The sequence below is a fragment of the Acinonyx jubatus genome, chromosome X, assembly GCF_027475565.1.
Source record: "Acinonyx jubatus isolate Ajub_Pintada_27869175 chromosome X, VMU_Ajub_asm_v1.0, whole genome shotgun sequence".
NCBI classification, from domain to species: Eukaryota; Metazoa; Chordata; class Mammalia; order Carnivora; family Felidae; genus Acinonyx; species Acinonyx jubatus.
Window position 1 is genome coordinate 88,341,087 of NC_069389.1, and position 12,432 is coordinate 88,353,518.

General features: G+C 42.7%; 1 protein-coding gene across 2 annotated transcripts in view; it reads right to left on the reverse strand.

The window, feature by feature from the left end:
• Nucleotides 1–442: 442 nt before the first annotated feature.
• The window catches only part of DCX (doublecortin), a 110,144-nt gene continuing 98,154 nt past the window's right edge, over nucleotides 443–12,432 (reverse strand). For both annotated transcript variants that reach the window (XM_027054881.2, XM_015083807.3), the window contains exon 6: nucleotides 443–5,440. In XM_027054881.2, the coding sequence (XP_026910682.1) occupies nucleotides 5,384–5,440 (57 nt within the window). In that variant the 3' untranslated portion in view covers nucleotides 443–5,383. The remainder of the gene's footprint in view (nucleotides 5,441–12,432) is intronic.

Here is a 12,432-nt window from a genome sequence, read left to right on the forward strand (position 1 = left end):
TCACGCTTCCAAGTTTTTGCCTTACTTTACGCGGTGTTTGCTCTCACTTCTGCTATGCCTTCTGACCTCTCCCACGTAGCCTGTCCTTCTAATCAGGAGCAGGAAGATGCCTTAATTCCCAAAGGGAATTCTACACTCCCCCACCCCCAGCCCCGGGGCATGTAAGGTAAAACAAGATTGCATCTCATTCCAGAAGATGTGGAAGCCTATTAAACTAATGGATCCAAAGGCGGGCCGTCAGAAGTGGCATCAAGAGTCTTGTCATGGGATAGCTAGTGTCACGCCACCTAGGCCAAAGTGGGAGGTCTGCATGGACCCTTGATGGGAAACAAGCCGGAAGCAACACCAATACCAAGAGGTTGGATGTAAAGGCCACGCTACATCTCTGGGGAAGGAGATAAGCCCCGGGGACGAGGGTGGGGGAGACAGAGGACAAAAGAGACAGGAGGGGCAAAATTCTTTAACCAGGCATACTGAAAGACAGGCTGATGGAGAGTAAGCTTTCTAATCTCTGAAAAGAAAAAGTGGAAGGGGCTAGGAGGAGCTAGATCACTTCTGGCATATCAATGTCTGAGACTTTATTCTCTGTGGATTCCAGGTCCCCAAACATAGGACTCTTAATGCCCATCCCCTGCCCATCTCAGATGACCTTCAAAATACTGACGGTTTACTGATAAAACCAGCCTAGGCCTAGGAGCTAAATCCTTCAATGCAGTGAGGGCAATACATGACTGAGGTCTGGCCTTGGAGATTCAAGTGGCCCTTTGTACAAGTTCCAATGGCCTTCTTCAAAAAATAGAACTCCAGTGCCTTTTATTCCCCATAACAAATTGGGTAGCTAAGGAGGTTGCTCAAACCCCACTGTCCCAGAACATCCGTCTGAAGATATCTCTTCGCAAAGATGTTTTGGAGGTAGGCTGGTCTTTGAAATCACTCTCATCAGTGTGCTAGAGCTCATTTGGGGCACCTGGGCATACTTATTCCCTTGTCCAAGGGAGATGTGTGTGTGTGTTGTTTTTTTTTAAAGAAAACTTATTGGGCACCTGGGTGGCTCAGTCTGTTGAGCGACCGACTTCGGCTCAGGTCATGATCTCACGGTTCGTGAGTTTGAGCCCTGCGTCAGGCTCTGTGCTGACAGCTCAGATCCTGGAGCCTGCTTCTGATTCGGTGTCTCCCTCTCTCTCTGCCCCGCCCGTGCTCACGCTCTGTCTCTCTGTCTCTCTCTCTCCCCCAAAAATAAATAAGCATTAAAAAAAAGAAAAAAAAAGAAAACCTATTTAGAACCACATCTGAGCAGAACTGAGGGCATATCCTTCCAGAGTTTTGAAGGCAGTAGAGAAGAAGACACACTCTTGTCCAAGGCAGGCACTGGATTGCTGCTCTAAGACTTTGACTGGGCAATTCAAAGAAGGATCTAGGGGCTCAGACCCCTTCTGTTTTCCTTCTTCTTAGAACTCTACGTCCACTTGAAAGTACGTTGGTTACTTCTGATTGGGCAGGAGAAGCAGGAGGAAGAGAGAATTTCCTGAGAAGTGGGGGTAAACCCAGAAGGAGATCTCTTGGAACTGAACGTATGAATACCCCTTAGTCCCCAGAAAGAGCCTTGCTGCGAGGAAAACCACGCGTTCAGACCTTGTTGCCCTGGCTTCTGCCATCAAAGGCCACGGAAGCAAGCAGTGTACCCAAGAAGATGAGTATGGCGTGTCGAGCACATAGCTTGCTATTTTAGTGCAAACACAAGGAGCCGATGTTTAACATCAGCCAGGGTACATTTTAGTTACAATGCCCCTTGCTTTTACCTGGAAATTGTCCCCATCAAGGCAGGATGGCTGTGGGAACATGGTGGATGACAACCAACCACAGCAAGACCGGGTCGTTTCCTCTAGCTTGCCTCTCCCCTATATGTTAAAAGAAGCCACTGCCAATTAATGGCAGCCACACTCATTCAAAAAAGACTGAAAAGCCATCAGGGAGTCAGGATGAACAAAGCTGTTGTTCTGCTCTTCCTTCCTTCCTTCCTTTCCCTGCTCTAGGAATAAGAAACATTTCCCTCAGCCTACAAAGACCAACCGGTATGAGAGGAGAGGAGGTGAGCTGACCGGGAAAATTGGGCTTCCTCCAATTCCGGCTGGACCGGGCAGGAGCTCAGAAGGCTGTTCTGAGGGCTCCTCAAGGTGGGGAAGTGATCCTCTGTCTTGGGTGGACAAGGTCTGGGACCTCATTGTTCCTGCTGGTCCTCAATGCCTCCTTCTCTTTGGGGACATCTGCCGCCCATGTGGATGGGAACCATGTGAACACAGGGAGAAAGAGCCGTATTGGGTTGCTGGGTGGGTTTCCCACTGAGCTCAGGGCAGCAGCATATGGCTCCAAGATCCAAAATGACCCTGGCAAAGAATCCCCAGGGGCCTAGCGGAAGGCAATACGGTTCAGTGGGAAAAGGCTCTGGAACAAGAGCCAGGAGGTGTGGGTTCTAATCCCAGCCCTGCCCCTAGCCAGCTGTGTGACCTTGGGGAAATTACTTTACCTCTGCATCTCCGTTCCTGGCGTGAAAATGAGGAATTTGGAGTAGATGATGTGATCCTAAGGTTCCTTCCAGCTAGAAAACTCTATGATTCAATCTAGGCTAATACTAAAGTCCGTAAGGACACAAAGCAGTCATGCTAATGGCTATCCTTTCCAAAACAGTGAAGAGAAAAGGAAGTTTTCTCTCAATTCACCCCTAGTTAACACTACTTATGAAGTTGTTCAGCCCAGCCCCCATATATACATTTTCCCCTTCTTTGTCCCTATTTCTATTTCTGTAAGGGAGAAAAATCAGGAGGTAGGAACAAGCAACAGATGGACTGTGTGTGTGTGTGTGTGTGTGTGTGTGCACGTGTGTGTGTGCACGTGTAAAACAGGGAGGGAGGATGGGGCGGGGGGGGTGGAGAGTGGTGGCAGATGCTTGCTGAATGACTTCAGTGGTAAAACCGGATTGGGCAAAATCGGGAATGAATGACAGGGGTGAAGGCGCTCCGTTCCAATGTTTTGGGTTTTTTTTTCTTTTCTGCCTTGAAAATGGGCCAATTTAAAATGCACTTATTAAAGGCTTGGATTTGGAACTATACCAAGCCCCCTGAAGTGGCGGTACAGAAACATTCTCTTCTAACTGATTACAAGGAAGATGGAAACATCTACTTTTATTACAGAAGACGGTTGGATCAAAGGTCACTCCACAGAAAATATGTCCATTGAGTACATACGCCACGATCAAGGAAACGCTCAGAGAGGTGGCTTCAGGCCTGCACAGGAGGAAATCTGAACTCCTCCTCTGGCTTGCTCTTTTTTCCCAATTAACTACAAATTGTTCTGGGAGGCACTAAGAAAACCTGGAGCTTCCACAAGGAAGTAGGGGGTAGGTAAAATGGGCTTCTTAATGGTTTCTAACAGGCCTACACATAAAGGAGAGGGGCAAAAGGAGGTTCTCACGATTTGGGGTTCTTCAATGACCCATGTGACCAGGAATCAGTACTACCATCATCAGGACTTTTCTCGAACCAAAAGTATTTCTTGTAGCTACGGACACCTGAAGCTCGTCCACGGGTATCTGAGATACCCCATCCACCCCTGGGTTCCCTTCTACATAGCGCACATCAGCAACACCACCAAGTTGCCACCGATCCATGTACGACCCACGATCCTAATCATGAAGGAACGGCTGGTGCACGCACATGCGCATACATGTGCACACACACACACGCACATGCACACACACACCAAGCTCATTCCAGCACAAGTGGAGGAACAACACTAGCCAAACAGCGGCTCGGCTTTGAATGCTGCCCCTTGCAAACTATCCGAACAATTACAAAGAAATAAGGAAATCTTCATATCTGCTAAAAGCAAACACAGAATTGGCATGCATGGCTTTCCCTTAAATTTAGTTGTCTTTGCCGTTATGGGCTATGATTACAGACAAAAAGCAGTGTTATGAACCGGTACCTCAAAGACCGAGAACTATTTCAAATGATCAGTCCTTAGCAAAGAGAAATCCTTTCTAGCGGTAAAGACAAGCGCAAGGTTTCTGTGTCTTCAGTATGAAATATCAGGATTATCGATAAAAAAGAGTTGCTTAAAATATGCCGTAACATTTCGTTTAAAATATAATTAGAATGTCTGGTCCACATTGAAATTATTAATGTAAGCATAACTGTTAAAAAGTTATCAAAAGACTGATTCTATTGAATTGGCCTCTGCTATTCATTTTGTTTCCTTCTGGAGGTTTCTGTTTGGCAGTGACAGCATGATTTCTAAACTACGTTATTCTTCTGCATTTTTTTTTTTTGGTAAATTTTCTGCATGTGTTTTTTAGACAAAAGAAAAATCACCAGTTTATAAAAAGGGAGCCTGAAGAGTTTGCTCCTGAAATACAGACACGAGGTTTTATAAAAAGGATATTGGTTTCTTGCTATAAAAAGCGACCAAAAGGTGTCAGACCTGAAAACAAATTCTCACAGTGTTTTCAGTGTTGGCTGTTTACAAGGCATTCAATAGAACAGAGATAGATGGATACCATACAGTTTTGTGTAATAACTCGCTATGTTAGCGTCCTAGAGGAATCGGGTATATGAAGTCCCTCACCACCAATTCTTAATTGCTTATTGATTCCAAAGTGCCCCACTGGAGAGATCGACAAGAAATTCACTGTGCTTTAGAAACTCTACTGAAATGTCTACAGTGTTTCTCACTCAGTTCTGCCTAGTCTCTTTTTAGCTAGCCCTGCACGGGGATCCTAAACATCTGGTGTCAGAATTACAAGTTGCTGGTGTTTCTCCCCCTTGACAGCCAGAATTGTTGTGGGACAACAAACTGGGGGGCTCAATCAGGAGTGAAGCGCGAGCCTGGGGAGCTGCCTTGCCGTCCTCCCGGGAGTCTCCAGCATTCTTGAGATCGGGAGACAAGGGGCACTTGTGTTTGTCACTCTTGGATTTGCCAATGAGTTTCTTTCCCACATACACATTTGAAGTGCTATGTATGTAAACAACCCTCTACAGAAGGAAGACTGTCGCGTGTATGAGCAAAGTGAGGCAGGGGAGAAATAGCACAGGCGCCTATGTGTTCAATAGAAAGGTCATGGACTAGCACGTTTTGCATCCCCGGAAAGTTACCCCAAAGGATGGTTATCAATCTATCTCTTATGGTTGGTTAACTGTGGATCAGTGGCCCAGAGGAGAAATCACAGGAAAATAAACCCAACATATTACAGTGTGTTTTTAAAAATAACAACAACAAAAAAATAAAAACTTGAAAGCACCAGTAGCCGTGTTGGACCCTTGAGCAGAAGTACCCTATTGTAACGGTAAGCTTGGATTTGTACTCTGGACTCTGAACGTTCTCTTCTCCTTCACATGGAATCACCGAGCGAGTCTGAGTCATCCAAGGACAGAGGCAGGTACAGATCCTGTTAAGAAGATAAGACATCAAGTTAACTCTCCTTTTCTTGTCATCTTAGGCTCTGCAATGAGCTGCTTTTTTAATTAGTATTTTCTCTAATTTTTTAAAGTTCTTATTTATTTTGAGAGAGAGAGAGCATGAGCAGTGAAGGGGCAGAGAGAGAGAGGGAGAGAGAGAATCCCAAGCAGGCTCTGTGCTGTCAGCGTGGAGCCCGATTCAGGACTCGAACTCACAAACTGTGAGATCATGACCTGAGCCGAAATCAAGAGCCGAATGCTTAACCAACTGAGCCCCCCAGGCGCCCCTCTGATTTTTATCTGGAACTAATTATAGGTTCATAGGAAGCTGAAGTATAGGGAGGTATACTTGTGCCAATATATCCTTCACTCAATTTCCCCCAATGGTAATATCTGGCCTTTTTCCACGCAGTCATGTGTGTGTGGAGGGGTGTAGTCTTATGAAATTTTACCACATGTGTATATCAGTGTGACTATCACCACAGCTGAGACACAGACCTGTATCCTTGTCAAAGGGCTCCCTCGTGCTACCCCCCACCCTGCTTAGAGTTACATTTTCCCCTCCCCATCTCCCACCTCTAAACCTCCCTGGCAACCAATAATCTGTTTCCCATTTCTACAGTCTTGTCATTCCAAGAACGTTATATAAATGGAATCATACAATATGTAACCTTTTGGGACCAGCCCTTCCCATTTAGCATAATCCCCCGGAGATTCATACAAGCTGGAGCGACAGTTCACTGCTCTATATTGCTTGAGCAGTATTCCACAGTGCGGTTATAGCACAGTTTGGTTAACTCTTCACCCACTGAAGGGCGTAGGGGTTATTACAAACAAAGCTTGCAACAAACTGGGGCACCTGGGTGGCTCAGTCGGTTAAGTGTCTGACTTCAGCTCAGGTCATGATCTCGAGGTTTGTGAGTTCGAGCCCCGTATCGGGCTCTGTGCTGTCAGCTTGGAGCCTGGAGCCCACTTCAGATTCTGTTTCTCTCTCTCTTTCTCTCTCTGCCCCTTCCGTGCTCATTCTCTGTCTTTCTCTATCTCAAAAGTAAATAAACAACAAAAAAAATTTTTTTTTAAAAAACACTTGCAATAAACACTCCCATACATGTTTGGGACGTTCATGCATGTATGAACGTAAGTTTTCATTTCTCGGGAATAAATGCTCAAGAGCATTGCTGCTGAGTCGCATCGTAATTGTGTGTTTCATTTGTAAAGACTGCAGTGTCGTTTTCCAGAGTGCGTGTACTACTTACGTTCTCCCCAGGAAAGTATTAGTGATCCGGTTTATCCACACCCTCACCGGTATTTGGTGTTTGCGCTACTTTTTTATTTTAGCGATTCCCGTGGGTTTGTAGCGCTATCTCGTTGTGATTTTGATTTGCATTTTCCTGATGGTTAACGGTGTTAAACATCTTTTCATGTGCTCAGTTGACAACTGTAATTCCTCCCCAGTGTAAACGTTTCTTTGGATCTTTTGTTCATTTTCTAATTGGATCTCTTCCTGTTGAGTTTTAACAGTCGTTTTTATATTCTACATATGTCTCTGGGTAGATATGTGGCTTGCAAGTTTTGTTTTTTCTCCTACTCTGTAGCTTGTCTCTTCATACCTTTAGCGTGGTCTTTGACAGAGCAAAAGTTTTGAATTCTGATGAGGTCCAATTTATTATTTTTATTATTAGTATGGATGGTGCTTTCATTGTCAACAAGATCTACATTTCTTTCTACATGTTTTACACTTACATCTATAGTCTGTTTTTGAGTTGTTTTTTGCAGACCATGTGAGGTTTAGGTTAGGGGTCATTGGGATCGCGCCTTTTGTCAAAAATCAGTGGTGAATAAACCCTATATCATATATATATATATATGTATATGTATATATATATATGTATATGTATATATATATACATACCCTATATCATATACATATATGTGTGTGTATATATATATATATATATATATATGTTCATTTCAGGCTCCCAGAGAACTGCCAGGCCCTGAACAAATGCCTGGCCCAGAAAATGTAACCTGTATTCCCACTTCTAACGTATTTCCTAATGCTCTTCTATTTTGCATCAAGAGTTAGGATCCATGGCTCCAATACTGCCCAGCTTTGTCTGTCTTGAGGAAATGGGGAGATGACATGACATTGGTTTTTCCCATTGTCCCCAGAGCTGTATTTGGAGGTACTTGTGATTCCTCTTGGACTTACTTCACCCATAGTCTAAATCAGTGATTTTCAAAACTCTGTCTCTCCCTCTCTTCGCCTTCTAAATCCTCCATTGAAGTGAAATTTTGTTTGGAAACCCAATACATAAAATAAATAAAAATGTAGTTGTTGTAGTTGAATCAGACGGGGGTGGGGGGGCAGAATCTCACCTATCTCCAAATGAAACAGTTTGAAAACCACTGTTATCATTCACATTATCAGCAAGATACTAAAGGGAACTGAAAAATTTAAGGTCAACTGCCTGGATATTTAAGACACCCTCCTTGGTATAGTACAAACAGAGAACTTCAATAGAGAGCTGTCCAAAAAATTGGAGCATACGGCTGCTCCGTGACTTAGAGGGAAAAGGACAAGAATAGGGAAGAGAAGCATTAAGAATACTTCTTACTGTGGGGCGCCTGGCTAGCTCAGTCGGTAGAGTGCGCAACTCTTGATCTTGGGGTTTTAAGTGCGATCCCCATGTTGAGTGTAGAGATTACTTAACAATAAAATCTTAGGAAAAAAAAAAGAATGCTTTTTGCTGAGAAGGAAGTGGCAAGAAAACTTTTAGGCAGATTCAATGGAAAGAGGAGCAAAGTATATTCAGAAACCTGAGCTTTTAGCCCTGGATAACTACTACTGTGGCATTGAACAAGTCTTTGAATCTTGGTGTCTTCCTCAAGAAAATTCAGACTTTGGGATGGACAATATGTAAGGTCTCTTCTACCTCTCAGGCTATTATTTGGGACTCTCCAGGGAACACTTAATTATTTCAAAGCACAAGAAAGGCAACTACAGCAAATAGACTTACTTGTCACCAACTGGCCATCCCTTCACTATAAATCAGGAGCCAGCAAACTTTTTTTGTAAAGGGCTAGATAGGAATTATTTTGGGCTCTCTTGGCTGGTCACATTTGATCTCTGTCATGCAGTCCTGTTTGTTTGGGTTTAGTTTCTTTTATAACTCTTTGAAGATGTAAGAAACATTTTTTTTTTACATCGGGGCGTGGTGGGGGGCATCCCCAAACCAGCAGGCCATAGGCAGGATTTGGCACCCTTGTTCTAAACTACTAAACACAATCTCTTATAAAACTGACAAACAGGTAGGAAGCGCAAGGCCAAGGAAACAGTAGGAGTTCAATAAAAACTTGTAAAATTGAACTGAGGCAAACCGGCATACGATTGAGTCACACCTTTGAAGGGATTTTAGTCCTCTCGTACTTGAGTAAAGTGAAAATTGGACATAGTCTAAAGTATCTTTGAGCTCTAGCTGCCCAGAACAGTGAAGAAAGACTCTGAAAGTGTGCTCCCACATAAAGGCAGTGACACTGGAAAAATTGTCAGCATCGACTTTTTCAAAACTCTGGAAATTAACCAAAAGCTTGCAGCAATCCAAGAGGTGTTTATTCAAGAAAAATGGCTGAATGCTAGTAAGAATACGAAAATGTGTAGCGCTTTAGCTTCTTCTATTTCGCTTCTTTATGTCTGCTCTGGGTAGCTTTGAAAGCCAACAGCCTCGGGGCGCCTGGATGGCTCAGTCAGTAAAGCATCTGACTCCTGATTTCCGCTCAGGTCCTGATCTCATGGTCTGTGAGATAGAGCCCCGCACTGGGCTCTGTGCTAGCAGTGCGGGGCCTGCTTGGGATTCTCTTTCCCTCTCTCTCTGCCCCTCCCCTGCTCGCTTGCTGTCTTTCTCTCTCAAAATAAACAAATAAACATTAAAAAGAAAGGAAGAAAGCCAACAGCCTCACAATTATGGTATCTGAAAAACAGAAATGCAGAATGAGTTGGAAGCTCCCCGAAATGCCCCATTCCTAGAGAATTGTCACTATTCTGCCTGTCCGGTAGCTCCTTAGAAATTCCCACTTGTAGGGCTCTCCTTTGACCTGACGCAGAGCACACTCACTGCGAACAGCCTTTTCAGGGAGGCTTAATCAGCTGCAATTGTTTAAAATCACAGCTGCCGAAAGTAGAGGAACCCATTGGGGCAAATGAAGCTGCTCAAAACCTTAAAAGGAAAAGCTAGAGAATTAATGTCCATAGGAGACTTTGAAAAGCTCCAACATGTTTCCAGGAATCTCTATGACATGGCACATGTTTAGGACTGGGTGTATTCTGGGAAGAGCCCTAAGAGGGCCCTAATCTCTCATCTCTGGTTGGCCTTGAGGCCCTGCACAAGCAGCAAATGAAGGCTAAGGCAAAGTTATAAACTGCCTGACAGGGCACTGAAATCACGCCCCAACACACACACACGCGCGCGCACACACACACACACACACACACACACACAGTGTCTTGGCCAAGGCAGGGAGCCTTATTGGATCAATGCGTTGAAGAAAATCTAGCAAAATTATCCTTCAAGAATGAAGGAGAAAATAAGACATCCCCGGATAAACAAAGAGGATCCATTGCCAGCAGACATATCCTCCAAGAAATACCGAAGAGAATCCTTCAGGGAGAAAGGAAAGGACAATAGACAGTAATTCAAATCCACATAAGAAGGAAAGAACACGGGTAAAGGTAAATACATAGGTAAATACAAAAGGCAGAACAAATTGATTTTTGGAACTCTTCTGTTATCCAGTGCTAAAGACAACTGCATGGAAGTGTAATTATGTAAGTGTGTTGACGGACTTATTATGTATAAAGATGTAATTTGTATGTCAATAAGAGCACAAAAGGAAGGGGGAAGGACAAAGCTATACTATAGTAAATGGTTTTTATATTCAGTTGAAATTAAGTTGATACTATTCCAAAGTAGATTGCATTAAGATATTAATTTGTACCCCCCCAGGGCAGCCACCAAGAAAATAACTCAAAATAAAATTAGTAAAAATACAACAAGGAGATTAAAATGGTATGTGTTAGGGGAGCCTGGGCGGCTCAGTTGGTTAAATGTCGACTTCGGCTCAGGTCATGATCTCGTGGTTCCTGAGTTCGAGCCCTGCGTCAGGCCCTGTGCTGACAGCTCAGAGCCTGAAGCCTGCTTCAGATTCTGCGTCTGTCTCTCTCTCTCTCTGCCCCTCCCCCCACTCACACTCTGTCTCTCTCTCTCTCTCTCAAAAATAAACAAACATTAAAAAATAAATAAAATGGTATTGTTAGATATTAGAAAAATGTCACACAATAAAGAGCAGAAATTAAGGAACCAAGGAACAAAAAAGACATAAGACATATAGAAAACTACAAAATGGCAGATGTAATTCTTACCTTACCAATAATTACATTAAACATAAGTAAATTAAGCACTCAAATGAAAAGGCAGATTGATGGAATGGATTTAAGAAAAAACAACATGATCCAGCTCTATGATGCTTGAAAGAGACACAATTTAAAGACACAAATCCGTTGAAAGCAAAAGGATGGAAAAAGACTTACCATGCAGTTAGTAAATAAAAGAGAGCTGGAGAGGCTATACTAATAACAGAAAAAACAGACTTCCAGGCAAAAATCGTTACTAGAGACAAATAAGGACATTTTGTAATGATAAAAGAAGTCCAAACATCTGAAAACATAATTATAAACATATATGTGCCTTAACAAAACAGCACCAAACTATGTAAAGCAAAAAGCACTTAAGTGAAGGAATAAACAGCTCAACCATTATAGTTAAAGACTTCAATACTCCACCTTCAATAATGTACAGAATAACTAGGCAGAAGACCAACAAGGAAAGTGAAGACTTCAACAACACTACAAACAATTACACATCTATAGAATACTCCATCCAACAGCAAAATACACATTCTTCTCAAGAGCCCATGGAACATTCTGCAGAATAAATTATATGTTAGGTCATAGAACAAGTCTCAATAAATGTAAAAGGATTGAAACCATACAAAGTACGTTCTTTGACTACAGCAGAATTAAATTAGAAAGGAATAAAAGAAAGATATTTGGAGGGGGCAGGGCGCCTGGGTGGCTCCGTCGGTTAAGTTCCACCTCTTGATCTCAGCTCAGATCTTGATCTCAAGGTTTTGAGTGTGAACCCCACCCAGCGTGGAGTCTGCTTAAAAAAAAGAAAGAAAGAAAGATATTTGGGAAATTTACAAATATGTGGAAATTAACAAACTGCTAAATAGCCAATAGGTCAAAGAAGGAATCACAAGGGAATTTAGAAAGGACTTTTGAGATAAAGGAAAATGAAATAACAATACAGGAAAAGTTATGAGATGCAGCCAAAGCAGTGCTCAGAGGGAAGTTTATATGAAATGTTCAGAATATGCTAACTCATCGAAACAGAAGATTAGTGGTTGCCAGGGGTTGGGTAGAGGGAGAAGGGGCTATGACTACTCTCAAGGGTGATGAATATATTCTTGTTCAACTTTGTGATTACTACTAAAGTGCATACTTTAAAAAGGTGAATTTTACAGTATGTGAATTACATCTCAATAAGCTGTTACTAAAAAAAAAAAAAAATAGTACCTTTGAAAATCCCTTATGCTGACAACTGAATACTGACTATGTGATTCCTGACCATGCCACCCTATACAGCAATATGCACACATCTATGAATAATGTATATAGTAATAGCCAGAATGTAATGATGTGTGCAAACATAAGAAACAGTTTGTGGTAGTTTTGTTCTAGGAATATATTGTGACTGTTGATGAATTCCATTAGATACAAGATCTTTCAGGGTTCTTTATGGTTCTAAAATTCTATAAAATAGAAGTCAAATCATTGCATGTTGTGTTGTATTAGTCAGACCAAAGGAAGAGAAATGAGACAGATGCTGCCGTGTTCATGAGGTCCCTGGGCATTTGGGGGACA